Source organism: Sinocyclocheilus anshuiensis, unplaced genomic scaffold, assembly GCF_001515605.1.
Source record: "Sinocyclocheilus anshuiensis isolate Anshui unplaced genomic scaffold, SAMN03320099.WGS_v1.1 scaffold436, whole genome shotgun sequence".
NCBI classification, from domain to species: domain Eukaryota; kingdom Metazoa; phylum Chordata; class Actinopteri; order Cypriniformes; family Cyprinidae; genus Sinocyclocheilus; species Sinocyclocheilus anshuiensis.
The window spans coordinates 1,845,427-1,865,687 of NW_015560618.1; the positions used below are offsets into that span (position 1 = coordinate 1,845,427).

Below are 20,261 nucleotides of genomic sequence, written 5' to 3' on the forward strand. Positions count from 1 at the left end.
TTTGGGAATATGGCCCCAGATATCACAGAGACCAATAATTCTAATGCAAATCAATGAGGAAATGGCTTTTGTAGGTAATAACAGATTTTAAAAGCACACTATTTTTGAGAGAGGTCACGCTTAATCCAGATTAGTACCAACTATCGTGTAAACAGTTCAGGAATTGAAGAGTTCAGAATGTACTTTCAGGCAACACAAAAACAAGAAACCCCACACATTCAGGAAATTCTACACATTTTAATAACACTTCAAAGTTGACCATTGTTGTGGAAGTTCCTCACACAGTACCAGAGCACAGATGTATGCTACTTGTACACTGCTACATGTGCTATACATTATTTTCATTTTATATTAGATGACAAGTTATTTGGATCTTACGTCTAAGAGCTTCAAGGCAAAAAAACGAACATTGATATCAATAGTAGTCATTTCAAAGAAATCCCTAGCCTGTGTGAATTTAAATGTGATATGAACAAAAATGCAACATTTTCTGCATCCAGACCTAACAAGCCCATTAGGCATTTCAGTATTTGTCTGATATATTGCTGAGATGAGTGCTAAAGTATATTCAGCCTCTGAATAATCTAAAGATGCATTCAGCCTCATAGCATCACCGGATTGGCACAGCACTTAGAAGCAAGTGATATTTTCAAAACTATATATATATATAACATTACAAACCACTTAAGATGCATGTAAATTATCACCAAGAAACTCTATAAATAAATACAAAACAATAACAGACCACAAATACTCTTTATATTGTAAATGGTCCCAAACCCTGGACAGTCAACATAAAAATCTGTAATAAAAAGGCCGTTCCTTTCTGCTCAAAAAATTAAAATATTAACTAAAAATCTGATTCTTGCATTGATAAGTCAATAACATCAAACACCAACAGCAAGACGGGTTTCCGACACGAACCGAAATCAAATCCAAAACTACAGCATGACCGATTTAGAGAAGGAATCATAAAACAACCAATTTCAGGGCATTCCAGAGGACTAACGTAATCAATCTAGGGAAAATACATCATCTCTGTAACGACAAAGCCTCTAAAACAATGTCTGTTTGCACAGACGGGAAGTCTACAGCACAGACACATGCAAAGTCCACCAGCACAGGAATTCAATGCCTGAAAACACTGAAAAAAGAAAACATCGCAAAACACTTATCAAATGCTTCATTTAATCAAGTACATGACTGGCTCATCGGTCAAGCAAAAAAGATCAAAGCATCAGCACAAATTTTATTCAGCATTATGAATTTCAGTTTGTGTTCTGCTTAAAGGGATAGTTCACCCAAAAATAAAAATTCTGTCATTAATTACTCACCCTCATGTCGTTCTAAACCCGTAAGACCTCCGTTCATCTTCGGAACACAAATTAAGATATTTTTGATGAATTCTGAGAGCTCTCTGACCCTTCCATAGACAGCAATGTAATTACCACGATCAAGGTCCAGAAACGTAGCAAGGAGATCGGTAAAATAATCCATGTGACATCAGGGGTTCAACCGTAATTTTACAAACTACGAGAATACTTTTTGTACGCAAAGAAAACAAAAATAATGACTTTATTCAACAATTCGTCTCCTCCGCGTCACCCTGGCGCCATTTTGGAGAGTATCCACTCAACGTAAACAGCGGATGATATTCGGTGTCTGCTGCGTCACGCGGATACGTTTTCTACGTTGTTTATGCTTTGATTTGAAAGAAAACAACGTATCCGTGTGACGCAGTTGACACTGAATAGCATACGCTGTTTACGTTTACGTTCAGTGGATATTCTCCAAAATGGTGCTAGGGTGGAGACGGGAGAAAACTAATTGTTGAATAAAGTCTTTTTTTTTTCTTTGCGTACAAAAAGTATTCTCGTAGCTTTGTAAAATTACGGCTGAACCCCTGATGTCATGTGGATTATTTTACCGATCTCCTTGCTACGTTTCTGAACCTTGATCGTGGTAACTGCATTGCTGTCTATGGGAGGGTCAGAGAGCTCTCCGAATTCATCAAAAATACCTTAATTTGTGTTCCGAAGATGAACGGAGGTCTTACGGGTTTAGAACGACATGAGGGTGAGTAATTAATGACAGAATTTAAATTTTTGGGTGAACTAACCCTTTAAAGATCAGTAGAGCCGATATTTACAGTGCTAGCTTTAGGCATTCCCTTTGGTTTAGTTTCTTAATAACTTCAAACTTAAAACATAGGAAGCATAATTAACATTGGAAATCAAAACTTCGAACAACATGGCAAAAAATTGCTGGTCTAAACTGGCGACGGTTGTAGAAACAGTAGTACTCAATACTAATTGTTCCTTGATAAAAGCGTCTTGCCAGTAGCATTTCTTAAAATCTATCCAGATGTGATGTAAACATCAGTATATTCAATACAGCTGCTTCATGCTAGAGACTATTTTATGTATTAAAAGTGCTGTAAACTGTCCTCTGTCTGCTGCTACATCTGGAGTCAATGATAACCAGTGCAAACTAGGCTACATACTGTAGATGGCACAAATACTTACTAAGAAAGCACTTATCCAAGACACTTATCTAAGCTGAAGTGTGAACTCTGGGCCGCATACGGTTCAATAAGCAGGTCACTGGTTATCCTATTTATTATTGAGTTAATGCTCTTGACTATGGAAACCCGTTTCCGCCACTGAATAAAAAATAAAAAAGGTTATTTCGACTTTTTCATCCCACAATTCTGACTTTTTTTCTAGGGATTGCGTGATACAAACTCGCAATGCTGACTTTTTTTTCTCAGAATTGTGAGATATAAACTCGCAATTGCGAGTTATAATGTCGGCATCGTGAGATAAAAACTCTAAATTCTGACTTTTTTTCTCGCAAATGCAACTTTTTTCTCAGAATTGTGAGATATGAAGTCCTAATTTTGAGGGGAAAAAAGACTGATATGTTCTCAGAATTGCGAGTTTATATCTCACAATTCTGACTTTACTCACAATCGCGTGTTATAGTCACAATTGCGATATAAACTCGCAATTCTGACTTTATTTCTCAGAATTGTGAGTTTGTCTCGCAATTCTGACTATAACTTGCAATTGCGAGTTTAAATCACGCAATTCTAAGAAAAAAGTCTGAATTGCGAGTTATCTCACAATTCTGACTTTATAACTCGCAATTGTGAGAAAACATCAGAATTTAAAGATGTGAACTTGCAACTGCAAGAAAAAAAGTCAGAATTGCGAGATGTAAACTCACAATTGCAAGAAAAAAGTCAGAATTGTCAGATAAAAAGTCGCAATTACCTTTCTTTTTTTATTCAGTGGTGGAAACGGGCTTCCATACTTGACTGACATTCCATTTGAGAACAACAAATACATAAGAGAAGAAAAGGCTTGTAAGTAAAGTTGGCTTCAGCCAGTTTGTGTGAAGTCCATCATTATAGACTCGTGTACTGCCCTATTCAGCCTGGATTGATTCGGCATCGTCGAATGTGTTGTCTAATATTGCTTATGAACAGGATGCTACAGTAGTCAGCAAGGAAAGAATGACATCTGATTGGCTCAATGGAAAAAACAGTCAGGCAAAGAGCTCGATTTGTTGAATCTGTCACTGCCAGCTGGGCAAAAAAACAATTATTTTTTACAAATTTGTCAAAAGACCACAAAAATCCAAACATGTCAAAGCTAACCTTTTGGCACTCGGTGTAAATAATTTTCATTTTTGAGTGAAACTGCAAGTCATCATTTACTCACCCTCATGTCTTTGTATGAGTTTCTTTCTTCTGAAGACTGTTTTTGTACAACAAGTCAATGGGGTTCAAAACTAATCGACACTGGACCCCACTGATAAAACATTCTTCAAAAGAAAGTCATATAGGTTTGGAAAGACATGAGGGTGATGACGACAGAACCGTTTTTGGGTGAACTATCCCTGCATGGCCAAACCATCAAACCACTGGTGTGCCAATGGACTGTATTTCGAACTTCTTATTTAAAGTGTTGCAAATGAAAAAGGGCCACGATACACAGTATGCAACATACCATCTGTTCAAAAGGTGATGTTCAAGATCATGTCTAATTCTCAAGACGTATTTGTTGACTGAACCCATTGAATACAATGTAACTTTCAACCCATCAAAGCCTTAACTGCATCTACCCTGACTAAGGTCTGCATCTGTCCACCAACCCTAACACAGCATTCAACACAAAGCGAAACAACGAACAGCCCTCACTGTGGAAAACAAGGAAGAACGAAACCACCGATTCATATGAGTTTTCATCAAGTCCAGACATGTAACTGTGCAGTAATATGGACGTTACTTGGCATTACAGGAGGGTGTGTTTTTCTTTATAACTTTACCTCAAGTCTTCTATTTTACCAAGTTCGCTGGCATGAAAAAAGTGCAGGATCGATTTCTTAGGCGTTTCACTGAAGTAGCAGCAACCAGATTATTTTGATGGCTGGAATAAAGGTTTAAACGTGACAATGTCAAACCACCGTACAGCTTAAATTTGCATCCCTTTCATCAAGGATTTAGGCATTATGTCAACACAAGCCAAGTGATTATTTCACCATAGTCGGCCTTGTACGATGCGTTCAAGTTGATACCATAAAAAGTGTGTCATAAGCACCAACACCTTAACCACAGGGGCAAAAGCACTTGTCCAGGCACACAAAGTATCGGCCAAGCAGCACAAACAAATGTAAGAGCGTTTGAACAGGAACCATCCTTAACTGAAAGAAGGACTCACGGAGCTCCGGTTCAAGAGCAGTGATTGGGAGTTGGGAGAAGGTCAGAAGTTTCGTGTGTTGTTGAAGGAGTGGGAGAGAAAGGGGGCGCTGGGGGCTGTATAAGGTGGCGGCGGAGGGCTGGTGGTGCCGAGGTCGGGGTAGGGATGCAGGCCCATCTGTTTGTTGTCCTGGAGCTTCCGCACCACCACGCGGCAGAAGTCCTCGCTATGCCGCTCGCAAGTGTCCAGAAGCTTCCGCACTTTGGCGGTACGCGTGGGCTGGTTCACGACCAGTTCATAGTCCTCGCGCATCAGCAGCTCACGGGACAACAGAGCGTCTAAACTCTGATTGAGACACGCCTCCGTCATCTGCCGCACGATGTCCTCCCTTCGGGCAGCAATCCAGCGAGCCGCCGGACCTTGAGTGTCCGATGCTGTGACAAAATCTGCAAGGACAGTCAAGAGTTTTGTTTGTTTTTGTTTAATGCCATTCCAGCTTCTGTGGTTATTTTCAAGGCGAGAAATATTTTGGCTGAATTATATCATGTTTTTATAATTTATTTTTGCTAAAAACTCCAAAACTGTATTTGGCTTAAAGGGTTAGTTCACCCAAAAATGAAAATCCCGTCATTAATTACTCATCCTCATGTCGTTCCAAACCCACAAGACCTCCGTTCATCTTCGGAACACAAATTAAGATATTTTTGATTAAATCTGAACGCTCTCTGACCCTCCCATAGACACAAGGATACTATCACAATCAACGCACAGAAACGTAGCAAGGACATCGGTAAAACAGTCCAAGTGACATCAGAGGTTCAACCGTAATTTTACGAAGCATAATTTTTAAATCAACATAATCAGCATTGTTTACGCTCAGTAGAAAGCACGCGCTTTCTACTGAATGTAAACAACTCTGATTACGTTCTGGGGTACTCTCCAAAATGGCAGAAGATGGTAACTCGGGGAGAAGAATTGCTGAATAAATTATGTAATTATTGTTTTCTTTGCGAACAAAAAGTATTCTCGTAGCTTCGTAAAATTACGGTTGAACCACTGTTTTACCGATGTCCTTGCTAAGTTTCTGTGCCTTGATCGTGGTTATATCCCTGCTGTCTATGGAGGGTTAGAAAGCTCTCAGATTTCATCAAAAATATCTTAATTTGTGTTCTAAAGATGATCGAAAGTCGTACGGGTTTGGAATGAATGAATTACAGAATCTTCACTTTTGGGTGAACTAACCCTTTAACTCTGTTAAAAATCTCTTCAAAAAAGTTAACTGAATAAAAAAGTTTTCTCAAAGAGTTAAAGCCAGCACAATCTAATAAAACACGCTTAATGGATAAAGGGATTCAGCAAAGAGAACATGTTGGAGGATCTTCCCCATATATTAAAAACTTGTGTCATCCTGGAATGACCTATTCTACAGTGGGTATAAACAATCGGGTATAATCGGTTAGAAAATTTATAGAAAATAATTTTCCAACATTGGGACTAATTTCATAGAGTTTATTCATTGTATATAGATGACAGTCAAGAGAAAAGTTGATAGTAATTTATCTTATAGATGCTTCGGCACTGTTCAAGGTTTGGCTAACCTGTGGTTACCTTGTGGGTGTGGCTGCAGCGTGAGGGGTTGTATGGCAAGAGCCAGGTCGCTTTCACTCTGAGGCGTATGCGGTTTAAAAGGTATGTTGAGGTCGGACACAGGCTGTGCCGTCTGGTATTCGGGACTGAGGTTGTTCCGAGAGCAGTGGTCCACAAGAGGCTTTGGAGAATCAAGTGGAAGGGACATTAATGATGCCTGCGGACCAGCCTGAGCACCTGACACACCTGATGATGTAGAACAGCACCAATAAACGAGCCAGTTAAAAGAATCCAAAGGGCAGATGGGAATAAGTTGAATAGATTAGGTGCATGTGATTACATTACCCCAACATTTTGTCATTGTTTACTCATTAGGGCTTTTCACACTACGCTTAACCCTGGGTTATTGTCAATCGAAAGGAATGATGACCTAGTTTGATATTAAACACTGCTCTGGAGTTTGCTCCTGCAATGTGGTGCGAAAACGTGTATGGTGTAAACAATGTAGTGTTACAACATTATGATCAGTGTTGGGTAAGTTACTTTCAAAAAGTAATTAATTACTATTACTAATTACATCATCAATATTGTATTTAACTTACTTTACTAATTACTCTGTCTGAAAAGTAATTTAGTTACTCAATAAGTAACTTAATTATTCAAATCGCTAATTAGGCTACATATTAAAATCCCTATAAACCATAAAGCATAGACAATAGAAATTAAACTCTTTATTCTTTCAATTTGAGCCAAACATAGAATAGTTTAGCCTTTTAGCTTTAAAACAACTGTAAAACTTAAAATTTTTTATAAAAAAATGTAACCTCCTTTGGTTAACAAATAGAAATACTCTGAAAAATATCTGAATAACAAAAAAGTTTAAGAAAAGTTCAACAATACATTTCAGTTTGGCAAGATGTTCAGGAAAAGCCCAACTAGTAAAATCCGGACAGGTTTATGTAAAAATAACACTTTAATTAATGTAGGTAAGAATAAATTACAGAAAAGATCTCCTCCACTGAAAAAAGCCACATCAGATTGCGCTGTTCTTCTGAGGTAAATTCCGGCTTACTCCTCATAGCAGGTCTTCTTTCAAAAATGATGAAAATTAGATGAATCTTGATTTTTTTTTTGTATCTAGGTGAGGGCGTTTGCGCGCAGGTGACTACATATAATGAGTTCAGATACGGGAAAGACTATACCTCGCTTTAGTTTAATACGGATTACCTAATCAGAAAATATTTGTTTTTGATTTGAATTCATTCATTTAAAAGTAGACACTTCAAGCTTTCAGATACGGGAAAGACTGTACCTCGCTTTAGTTTCATACGGATTACATAATCAGGAATATTCGTTTTCGATTTGAATTTGTTCATATAAAAGTAGACACTTCAAGCTTTCTATAGACATATTTCTCATGTCTCTGTGTCAAGTATTCGCTGAGTTTCGGTTCATATTTGTGATGCGTAGAAATTTGCTCACGGAGACCGAGACGGCAGAAAGCACACCCTGTTTGTTTTGTTTATTTTACAAAAGCACAATGTTTTGTTGTTATTGTCAGTGTACACAAATAAAAGTAGGCCCTTTTTAGATGGGTATTTTTCTGAGTATTCAAGGTTTCTCTGTGAATCAGGAAAAACTGAAAGTGAACGTGCCGGCGTGCAGAGGGTTAAAGACACTGCATTAAATTTTATCTTTAGATTGTAAATTTAGATTTCAAATTCAATATTGATTTTAGAACTGTTGAAATTATTTACAGTATGTAATGCAAGTACTTTATAAGTAACTGTAATTAAATTACCTAAAAATGAACAATAATCCCTTACTTGACTTTTTCAGTGGATAAGTAATTTAATTACTTAATAACGCGTTACACCCAAAACTGATTATGACTAGATGCTTAGCAACACACATCTAACCTAATCCATATTCACATGCTTTGTACAGTCACAGAAACACCGTGCAATATATAAACATTCGTTTCAGCATTTAAGGGAAAAAATGACAAATGGTGATGAAAAACACATGAATTGGGGTGAAGAAGAGACCTTACCTTTATAGTCCATTCAGTAAAATATCAGTCGGCAATATACAGTGCCGTGAAAAGGTTTTTGCCCCCTTCCTGTTTTTTTTATTTTTTGCATATTTGTCACACTTAAAAGATTCAGATCATCAAACCAATTTTAATATTACGCAAAGATAATGCAAGTAAATACAAAATGCAGTTTTTAAATGATCATTTAATTGATTAAGGGATCTTTTAAGTGTGACAAATATGCAAACAATTAAAAAAAAAACAGTAAGGGGGCAAAAACTTTTTCACACCACTGTATAATACGAGGATGTGCAATGCTAGATAATTTATGTACGTTCATTCATCCAATCAATGACACTGAGACCACATATGTGACCCTGGAGCACAAAACCAGTCATACGTATCATGGGTATATATTTGTAGCAATAGCCAACAATACACTGTATGGGTCAAAATTATTGATTTTTCTTTTATGTCAAAAATCATGAGGATATTAATTAAAGATCATGTTCAAATATTGTCCTATCCTAACAAACCACACATCAATGGAAAGCTTATTTATTCAGATTTGATGTATTATGTATAAATCTCAATTCCAAAGAACTGACCCTTATGACTGATTTTGTGGTCCATGGTCACATATATCCAAATAAGAATGTTAACCCAGAGTTTAGGAATGTACAGACTGAAACATCAGCTTATGAAAAACCAGGATTAATTGTTATACACAAATTAAAAACAAAATAACCCAGGATTCTGTTTATGACACAGCGTTTAACTATTTCAAGTGTGAAAAGCCCTATTGTGATTTTTTTCCAGTCAGCGATTTATTTCCATGGAAGAAATTAAAGGGTTAGTTTACCCAAAAATGAAAATTAGCCCATAAATTATGCGCCAACGCTGAACTCATACATCATTCGCCCAGAGCTGCTTCCGTGTACAACTGTTGGCATTAAAGTGATTATTACATTTTGAATATGGATATTTTTCTTACAAAAACACATCGATTCGCTACAAGAGGCCTTTGTTCACCCCCCAGAGCCGTGTGAGACACTTTTTTTATGGATGGGCGCTTTTTATTTAACTTCTTTTGGACTGATGCATGCAACACCTGCTGAGTGCCATTAAACAGCTTGAAAGATCAAAGACAATTTTTTATATAACTCCAACTGGATTTGTCTGAAAGAAGAAAGTCATATACACCTAGGATGACTTGAGGGTGAGTAATTTATGGGCTAATTTTCATTTTTGGGTGAACTAACCTTTTAAGTCACACAATTAGTGAACAACACGAAGGTGAGTAAATGATGGAAGAATTTCATTTTTGGGTGGTCTATCGCTTTTAGAAGAAATGAGTCCTTGCCTCGAGAGGGATTTGATATGGTAAGGAAGCCCGGATGGGACATTTCTGCTTCCTGGGAAGAGCAGGATCCTGATCCAGATGTGGAACTGTTGTCCTGTCATGTAATATGAAAAAATTAAGACACTCACCAGACTGCTCTTATCTCTGCTTAAATACTGAATCATCAACAACCCAGGACTTATATATATACAGTATATACTGTATATATAAAGGTAACTTACTGGCCAAGGGACATTTTGTTCCTTCACAATCTTTTCCTCAATTCTTTTTCCGTTTGTTTGAGTCGATGAGCAGCAGCTTGATGGCCTCATATACTGAGGAAAGGAATGCATGAGAAATTATAATACATTCAATTGTTGTTGTTTTTTTACCTAAGAGCCAGAAGATACAATCAAATTATTTCCATTTACTAAATGTAGACAAAAATAGGCATTCAAATTAAATTTCTCCACACATAATTCATCCATGCAAAGTCAGTCTAACCCTTAAAGACTCACCTTACTTCGTTTGACTTCCAACACTGCTTCCAAGAAATCAATCTCATCAAATCTTCTCATCATGGGCTCCAGTTCAACAAGGCAATCTGTACAAACATGAAAGACAAAGCAGCTATTAAGCTACAAAATAATTAATTAAAGCTGCAGTCCGTAACATTTGGCTCTCTAGCGGTTAATAAACAGAACTGCATGTGTCTTGTGGAAGAACATTGTAGCTGGAGCTACTTCTCCCTGTTTATGTCTATGACGAATCACGCAGGTACTCCGCAGCGATTCCAACCAGAACCAGTCTAAAATAGTCTGAATATAAAAACTTATTATAGGTGTACCATAGTTAATCAGGGTAAGCCAAAAACACGGTTTGGAAAATGGATAAATTATGTAAATTTTGAACACAAAAAACGTAAAGACTGCAGCTTTGAGTAAAACAAAAACAAATAAACAATATCTAAAATTAGCACCACACAAAGCATTCCCAAACTTTTTCTGTCAGCTAAACTCATTTGACCTAAAATAAATATGGCATTATTTTAATGACAAATGTCAAGACTGCATTATTGTAGCGCGAAAGCACATTAATATAATGCGCGAGCGCGAATCTCTCCACTCGCACGCAGATTTCCTTTGCTCTCGCACAAAACCGGATGGGCGCGCTCAGAGAGAGTGCGCGCACTTAAAACGTGACAAAGCAGCTAAACAAATAAAATATTTATTATTTAATTATTTGATATTTCATCTTTTTTAGTAAGCGTTTTACTTTTTATTTTACAAATATTCACCTTTATTTTACATTTTTATGATTTAATTTATTATCAGCTTTTCAACAGCTCTGAATCTCAGTTTGGGAAACCCTGTTATAACTTGCACACCATCAATAATGGTTCACTCCCTAGAGTTGAGTTCACACCAATACAGTGATGCAGGATGATGCACTTTTGTAGGCCAAAACCCGGAAACAAGTAAGCATTTGAGCAATTTCAGTTGAATTTTCTGAATGGCTTTTTTTTTTTTTTTGAATAGGTTTTTGGTTAAATGCCTGAAATACAAGCTCAAGTTATGCTTACGTTTTATTGAATATAATAGCAATAGTACTCAAATGAACTCACGTCTGTGCCAAAAGATCTTACTCAACATAGCCTGCTGCTTACTAGGAAATAAAATTGTCTATTGTTAATGGGGCATGTTAAAAAAATAATCAATGCCTAAATCTAGATATTAGACTTTCACACGGTTTGCTTTAATTACTGATTTATTAAACCTTATCTGGTTAATAGACAATTCTAGATAAATGACACATGAAGATAACCCCACTGCTCTCTGTCGGTTCACAGTCATTTCCTCATTCCCCTGATCTGTTGCAGGGTTTGTAAAAGAGAAAACTTTACTTGTAATGACTCAACATTTCTACTTGTCTTGTAACACCAAATTTTATCATGATATGACAAAATTGCCAGTAAAGACCAATGACTGAATTGTGGTTAGACATTTAAAATGATTAACAAACCACAAGAACAGGTCACCCTATTGGATTGTGACAGCATGAAGCAAACAAGTTCAGAGGGATTGCGAAAATCAGGGGAAAGGTCAAAGGTGGGGCGCGGGCTGACACTCACTGAGAAAGGAGGGCCGTTCATCTGGGTTGGCGGTCCAGCCGCAGGTCATGAGGTTAATGAGGGTCTCTCGGCTGGGGATGTCTGCTGGCAGACTGTCCAGGTCCGTGTCGGGTCGCGATCCGCGGAGAACGCTGAACATGATCTGCATGGGATTGGTGGCCTCTGCTCACAGAGAGAACAAGAGGACAGTGTCAGAGAATTGAGGAATGTTGCCTGGAAAGACGGACTGCTGCAGATTATGAAACGGAGGAGGAAGTGTCCATGAGAGGAAATCTGTGTCATCGTTTTTTGGAATCAAAAACATGACACAGCAAAATGTGCTTAGTGTTGAGTGAGTAGGGCTGTACAATGATTCTGACTTCACTGGTTGCTGTGTTAGTTTCAAATACTAGTATAGTTTATCAATATTTTGAATTAGTTTTTATTTTTATATTTTAGATTTCCTTTTCATTTTAGTTGAAGTTTTAGTAATTTTGTTGTGCATTTTTTTTATTTATTTACAAATTAAATAATTTTGTTTAAATGTTTTTTTTATTTCGTTTTAGTCATTTTAGTACATCAAGTTAAACTAAATGAAAATGAGAAACTTTGCCAGTAACACTTTAGTTTAGGGACCAATTCTCAATATTAACTAGTTGCTTATTAGCATGCTTGTTACTAGCACATTGACTGTTTATTAGTAATTATAAAGCACACATTAATGCACTATTCTGCATGAGCATATTCTAGATCCCTTAATCCACCACATACCTAAATTTAACAACTACCTTACTAATTATTAATAAGCAGCAAATTAGGAGTTTACTGTAGCGGAATCTTGGTTAATAGTTAGTTAACAGTGAGAACTGGCCCCCAAACTAAAGTGTGACCACTTTGCCTTGGCAACTAGCAGAAATAAAATCTTTGAATAAACTCTTTTCATGTGACAGCTGATAAAAATGTCATACAGTCAAGCTGTAAACATATTTCTATATTTGTGCTTTATTAAGAAAACACTCTGAAAGACTGTTAACCCAAGAACTGATATTCAGTCCGATTCGTGAGCGGTTTTTTAAACCAGATCACTAGATTCACAGAAAAGATCTGATTAAAAAGAATGCGTTATTCACTATTTTCAAGAATGTAACATTTTTCAGAATGTAACATAAGACATGAGCTATGTGACTGTTGTGGAACCCATTGGTACACTTTTCTATAATTCATGATGGACCCTACCTTCATATGGTATCCGTCTTGAAAGCACTTCCCACATGATGATGGCGTAACTGAAAAAGGAAGCACAGAACAGATGAGAGAACGGTTTCACTGCTGCATCCACATCTGGCAATCCCCCTCTGGAGATAAAACACACACTGTCCTATCTGTGTAATAATTTCAACATGCCCTCTGACTAAGACAGGTTGACATTTAGCTTCTAAATCACTTCCCTTTTTTTGACCAGAGCAGTGAAGGACAAAATAAAGGCCTCTTTCATGGGTAGTTCTGGTGAGCTTTGATTAAACCCAGGAACTGGTTTAATTTTTTGTTCTGTTTCCCAGCCTCTCTCTTTGTTCTGAAGAATTGGTAAAGTATTTTATCATTTCCAATATACTGTACTGCTATATTCCTCCCTCCCACTCAAAGAGTTTGCACATCTGTTGTTTTTCCATTCACTTATGCCTTGGATAAGGATTTTATAGATGATAAAATATTTTAGAGGTAAGAATAACTAGAAACGTTTCATGACTTTTGCAGGCCTGGAAATCACTTTTTAAATTCCCTGACATTTCCAGGCTCACCATATGAACTCTGAAGATGAGTTAAGGGTGGAACATGTCCCTCATCTGACAGGAATTTTGCGGAGTCAGCATTAGACTCGGGCCATGGTGCAATAAGGACATCTGAACGTCTTAAGGGGATGCCCCCTCAAAAAATACAGGAACTGAGAGAGAGCAGTACATTAAAAGCATGTAGTTGAAAGAATTTGGAACTGAGAAGTTCACCCATCTGGTCAAAACTGGAAGCTTTATCAAATCTACAGAAACTGACCTGTACATGTCATATTTGACATCAGCTCTGCGGTTCTTGGAAGGTTCATACTCCTCAGGTGGCATATAGATGACTGTGCCTCCCATTTCGGCAGGTTTGGAGCCGGACCCTTTAGTGATAGAGAGCTGGCGCCATTTAGATAAGCCAAAATCAGCTATCTATTCACAAACACAGACATACAAGATGCACATTAGATCAGAAAATCCAATGTGAAATCCCAACAAAATATATGGTAATGCATTAGTTTAGGAACCGATTCTCACTATTAACGAGTTGCTTATTAGCATGCCTACTACTGGCATATTGGAGTTTACAGAAGCAAAAATCATAGTTAACAGCCACTTAATAGAGAGAATTGGTCCCCAAACTGAAGTGTGACCAAATATATTACATACTTTCAAAATACTTTCAAAATGTATGCTGATTAATGGTTGAATTAAAAAAAAACAATATAGGTTTTCCAACGGTGTCTGTCAAGATACAAAATTAAAAAGGGCACCACTGTACTACATTCATCAGCATTTTCTAACCCTTGTTTTTTTTTCAAACTTTTTTGTAAAACAACAGAAACAAAATGTTGTGCTAGCATTTTTTTATCCATTTCCAATTACAATGAAAGAAGACATGGGTTTTAAAGGCTGCATGTCAAGACTTTTTAGTGACTAACAACTAAAATGTCAGTCTGCTCCACATGCAAAACTATTCTATGGATTTAAAAAACTTCCATGATACTTTTGTGTCCTTTTTTGAAGCTTTAGAGCTCCAGTCTAGGCTTGCTGCGATAGATGGTGTTTTCGGTTATACCGGTGTTAAGCCGCAACACCGGTTACGTCATTTGCCTACCGACGGCACTGTTGTATTCAAATTCTTTAAATATAAAAAACGTACTTACAGTCTGTGAGTCAGAACAGCCGGCATTGTAGTCTACTCTATCAGGATCAGGAAACAGTCCTCCATAAAATGCGCTGCACACATCTGAATATTTGGGTTAAACTGTTCTGGAACAGTGTTGTAAATACAACTTAACCACTGATTTCTAGTCGTGTCCTCTTTTGGAAGACCAAACAAAGTAGTTTCGCTTTCACAACGAAACACACAGCGTCACACACGGCGAGCTAGAGTGAGCGGCGGCCGGAGGCTTTGAGTGAGTGGCGGCCGGCGGGCTTGAGAACGGCGCGGCCGGCAGATTCAACGAAGGAGCGTCCGGCGGGCTTGCGGCAACCACATGTGACGACCCCGGGCTGGACTCCGCTTCATCCACGGTGAAAGCCGATCCGGCGATCCACAGCGCAAAGTTGATGTATTTCCTCAGCGACCAGCACGGATCAGCTCTAGGCATGACGAAGCGGATATCGGCCTCTTTTGGAAGACAAAATAAAGTAGTTTCGCTTTCAGAACGAAACACACAGCGCCTTCACGACATGGCGGCGGCGGCAACAACAATACTACAGCGAGAATAAAAGTTACGCCTTCTTTCTTTGCGTGAACATTTGGGCGGCGTTATGCAAATCTTCCCACATCGTGACGTAGACATGTTGGGGCATGTTAGAACGAGCCGTTTTAGGTAGGCGTGATTGACTCTGAACTTTTATAAAGAATATCTCTTTGGATTTGCGACTTAAGTCTTTGCAACTTTACAGATCTTATTTATGCACCAAGAGCTTGTAACACTCCAAAGAGAAAGGAAAAATTTAAATCGTATCATATGACCCCTTTAAGGCATAATTCAAAAGTATGAGTATTCACTTATAATGTTTAAAATGGAACAAAAGAGGCTTTTTATAGCAGTAAGACATTCAAACTTGTGAAAGAAACATGAAACGTTCAGGAAAGAATAGCTAGATGAGCAGAGCAGGCTTACAAGATACTGACACTGATAACATTCAGACAAATATGGAGCTCAGCACTTTACAACAAGAGCTCAAATTCCAACAAAAACATCGATAGTTGATCACCTTGACGTTCAAATACTTCAATAACAGCTTTCATTTGCAAGTTCCAGGAAAATATATCTACAAATGCATCCAAACACATATGTGAAAGTGTAATAAAATGGGGTATGGAGACATTTTCAAGCAAACCTTAACATGGTACTCCCCATCCATCAGGATGTTCTGAGTTTTAAGGTCATGGTGTAGAAGGGGTGGCGTCATATTGTGGAGGAAGTTTACTCCTAAAGCGATCTCATAAAGGATACGCAGCCTCAATGGCCAGGCCACCACTGGGTACATATCTTTCTGTAACGCAATAAGAAAATACAGAAGCGAACATTCAAGAACCTCAATGCCATAAAGCAGAAAGTGAAACTGCGCATTACTCAAACTCAAAGTGAATTCTTACACTAATACTACCAGACTAAACAAGAAGTATGTCATGTAAAAGGAATGCTGTTTGTACATTTATACCTCATGCAGGAGCTCATCCAGTGATCCGTTGGTCATGTACTCGGTCACAATGCAGAAGAACTCGGGCTCATTACACACCCCAAAGATCTGGATGATGTGGTTAAATCGAGCTTTGTGAAGAACCTCAGCTTCCTTCAATAAACAGTTCCTTTCCCTGCAAAAAAGATGAATGATTAGACAAGGACTGGGGGTTTCTCTGTCAGACAATATCATGAGATACAGTGCAAGTTATTAACTGCCTGGTTTCCCACAGCTTTTGACCAATGAATTTACACAATTTTTTCCTTTATTCCTTGCATTATCCATTCTTCCATGGACTTCGTTCAATCTTGGCATCTTGGAACAGTTCGTAAATTAAGATACTTTTATGGTGCTTCAGTTTCATTTTCAAAGGCCATTCATTATAATAGCATGGAAAGAGTATATTAAAATTATATTAAATATTAAAATACACAATATTACACTTCTGGACAATACTGATAAGCTGATCATTATTTTCATAATAATAGACGATACTAAAATTAAATTGTATTCTGAATACATTGAAAATTAAACACAGTAAACTAAAATCAATCACTTTAAATGCTACAAGTGAGTTTATAAACCTCAATGTTATTGTATACAGTCTAAAATCATGTAATTTTGGGATTCGCTAAAGATTACATTTAACAATTTTAGTGAAATGTTATTGTTTTTAAAAGGGTCAGTTCACCAAAAATGAAAATTTGGTCATCATTTCTCACCTCACAGACTTTTGTTCATCTTTCAAAACACAAATGAACATATGTGACGACCCTGGAGCACAAAACCAGTCTTAAGTCGCTGGGGTATATTTGTAGAAATGGCCAAAAATACATTGTATGGGTCAAAATTATAGATTTTTCTTTTATGCCAAAAATCATTAGGGTATTAAGTAAAGATCATGTTCCATGAAGATATTTTGTATATTTCCTACCGTAAATATATCAAAACTTAATTGTTGATTAGTAATATGCATTGCTAAGAACTTTATTTGGACAACTTTAAAGGCGATTTTCTCAATATTTAGATTTTTTTGCACCCTCAGATTCCAGATTTTCAGAATAGTTGTATCTCGGCCAAATATTGTCCTATCCTAACAAACCATACACCAATGGAAAGCTTATTTATTCAGGTTTCAGATGATGTATAAATCTCAATTTCTTAAAATTGACACTTAAGACTGGTTTTGTGGTCCAGGGTCACATATTTTCAATGAAACCAGAGAGATTTCTGTCTCTCCACTGAAAGTCACCCAAAACTCTTGTGTTTCAAAAAAAGCTAATAAAATTTGATTCATATGGATAACTTTTACAATTTCTTAACAATGTTCTTTGTGTTTCGAAGATGAACAAAAGTCTTATATGAGTGAGAAATGATGACAAACTATCACCGAGCGATAGAGGACAACATAGATGCTCATTTGCCCCACTTTTAACATTAATTATCCAATATAGGATGATTCTGAAAAAAAAAACATCTCTAAAAACATAGATAAACGTTATGATACAGATATTGTGCATCTCTAGAACAGTGACTTTATCTTGAAATTCTCCTTTAGTGTTCCACAGAAAAAAATTAATAAATAAATAAAAAAATAAGGGTGAGTAAAAGATGACAGACCTTTAAGTGAACTTTAATCGCCTTAAACTTTCACTCAAAATATTTTCATGACTTTAAAGTTTAGCTTTATTATTATATATTTTTTTTAGAATTTCACTTCTTTACACGTCTTTTCCAGGTCTGGAAATGACATCCCAAGACATGTCCAGGTTTTCCATGATCTTAGAAACTTCTCAGCTGTAACTCTGTGCTTTTTAGCACAAAACAGTCAGGGTTTGTCACAAAAGAGCTCGTGGCCCATCATATCCCTACTGAAAATACATTCAAACGTCTTGAACATACAGTTCAGTCATTCTTGAGACGTGGGACAAAACAGGTCCAGCAAGGGTAGCTGCTATTAGCTTTAAAAAATAAAAATATTTTCGATTTTAAATGTCATGAGGGATTAATAATAGAATGCATTTAACACAATTATCACCTTCAATTTAATTTTCTCATTATTATACCAAATCTGTGTTTCTTAATGTCCTCTCACTACATCTAAAACAGTGTGTCCACAGAGAAGGGTTCAATCATTCATATGCAATAAAATGGATAAAAAAAAATTGTAATGATGAAAAAGAGCTTGTTTTATTAAAAGCAACACTTAATATCTCCTATCAAAGCAAGGTTGTTGTTTTAATGACATGCATGTTTCATAAGATTTTAAAGTTGTGTCCCCACTTTTTGTCAACACCGGCAGACATTCAATAAAATGTAATAAAATCAGGGAATATCAGGGGCAGCTGTCACTCTAAAGGACCCCCTTGCCACAGTTCACCTCTGCAGAGTACATCAGTGTCAGACAGGCTCTGCTAAGTTTTAGTTTTAGAATATTTTAAATCCTAATGTTAATATTTCCTTTGTCACAGCCATGATATGTCAACACCATCTTCCAATTTCTGAGGAAATTATTTGAAATATTTAGATAATTTTATATTTGTTGTGGAATTGTTGGTCACATGTGAAAGTGTAATCTGTCTGCTGACACGAGAATATGTTTTGAAATTTTAAAAACATCTTGAATGCTAAGATAAAGTTGAAATTATATTACACAGTCCAAGGTAAAAAAGCACATTTTGTTAAAAAAGAGAAAAGTTGGGAGGTTGTATCAAAGCATAGCTCAGTACATATAAGATACATAAATGTAGTTTCATTTGTCTGAGTACAAGGTTTTATTTTTTCAATTTTGCACCGTTTTGTCCCACTTCTCAAGAATGACTGTTATCAACTGCAGTTCCTTTAAAGCATGCTGTCTGACCGCATACTTAACGTATGTACGTAAGTGCTGCATAGCAGTTCAGATCAGCGACCTTTCCTAAAAACCTGCAACAACCAGCATTTATAGCCATACCAGACTGAAACGATCGCAGCGCATAAAAAGCCCAGCAATCATCGTGCATTTGAGCGAATAAGGAAGCAAAGTGCGCTGACTGAACCCACCTCTCACCAACCGGTGAATCCAGTTTCAAGCACTTGATCGCTACTGTGGTGCGCCAGTCGCTGTGCTGCGCCCTGAACACGGTCCCGAAGCCTCCCTTACTGATATAGTGCAGGTCCGTTAATTTCCGATACGGGATCACCGGTAAGGTGCTGGTGAGACTGCAGATGTTGACGCAGCCGGTGTGCTCCATGTTTGAGGATATTTTTGAGATGAGACGGGCCCGTTCAGCTTCAGTAGAAAGGGGAACTGAAAGCGCACTGCTACAGCTGAAAACCCTCACAGAGACAATATCGCGCACGTATCTAACTCACATGTTGTGAAGGCGCTCTAATCTACACTACCAAGAGACGGGCGTTTAGGTGACTACTAATTTATGTAGTCAAAATATCCCTGTTAAAAGTGTCGCTGAAACAACAGATGGAAAAGAAATGTGTCCTACGGATCGCGCTTGGAGACACGCCCCCAATCCGAACAACGCATTTTATATCACGCCATAAAACAAACCGCCAAAATAAAATAAAATCACCACAGTTTGACATTTAACGATTACGAGGGGTGGTCGTGGTGGTGGCTGAGCGCTCGGTAAATATTTCGCAGGTGTGTGAATGAGTGGGTCGGACTAAGACCGCAACGCTATGTTTTTTTGTGTGTGTAACCACCCGTGTAGTCCCGCCCTTGACATGCGGATAGATGAATGACATCTCAACTAGTCAATCACAGACGTCTTGTAAACCCTTACAGCCAATCCTGTCGTAGGGGGCGGGATTTTTCGGAAAACAGGTAGGGGAAAAAAACAACGCCGATCACACGACTGTGACTTCAGCTTCCGGGTCTCGAAGAGTTCCACATTTTAATTTGATGACATTTTTGGGGGGTACATTCACCAAACCTGAACATTGTCATTATTTTTGTTGTTATTAAGCGTATATTAACGTTTACACATAACTTAACTTTTAAAACTTTAAA

General features: G+C 37.4%; 1 protein-coding gene across 1 annotated transcript; it reads right to left on the bottom strand.

The window, feature by feature from the left end:
* Positions 1 to 4,170: 4,170 nt before the first annotated feature.
* ripk2 (receptor-interacting serine-threonine kinase 2) lies at positions 4,171 to 19,903 on the bottom strand. The gene is made up of 11 exons (XM_016478159.1): positions 19,295 to 19,903; positions 16,232 to 16,385; positions 15,908 to 16,063; positions 13,827 to 13,984; positions 13,014 to 13,063; positions 11,799 to 11,960; positions 10,186 to 10,271; positions 9,910 to 10,002; positions 9,689 to 9,782; positions 6,312 to 6,536; positions 4,171 to 5,149 (listed from the first exon to the last, which is right to left on the bottom strand). Exons 1-11 carry the CDS (start codon positions 19,483 to 19,485, stop codon positions 4,767 to 4,769), a joined length of 1,752 nt encoding a protein of 583 aa, XP_016333645.1. The 5' UTR covers positions 19,486 to 19,903; the 3' UTR covers positions 4,171 to 4,766.
* Positions 19,904 to 20,261: the final 358 nt, after the last annotated feature.

Excerpts from the sequence above, each read along its gene's own strand:
- ripk2 (XM_016478159.1), bottom strand. The coding sequence starts at position 19,485 with ATGGAGCACACCGGCTGCGTCAACATCTGCAGTCTCACCAGCACCTTA. Across the intron at positions 13,064-13,826 it reads GTCAAATATGACATGTACAG|TTACGCCATCATCATGTGGG; the intron begins GTCAGTTTCTGT and ends TTCCTTTTTCAG. Across the intron at positions 9,783-9,909 it reads AACAAAATGTCCCTTGGCCA|GACAACAGTTCCACATCTGG; the intron begins GTAAGTTACCTT and ends ATTACATGACAG.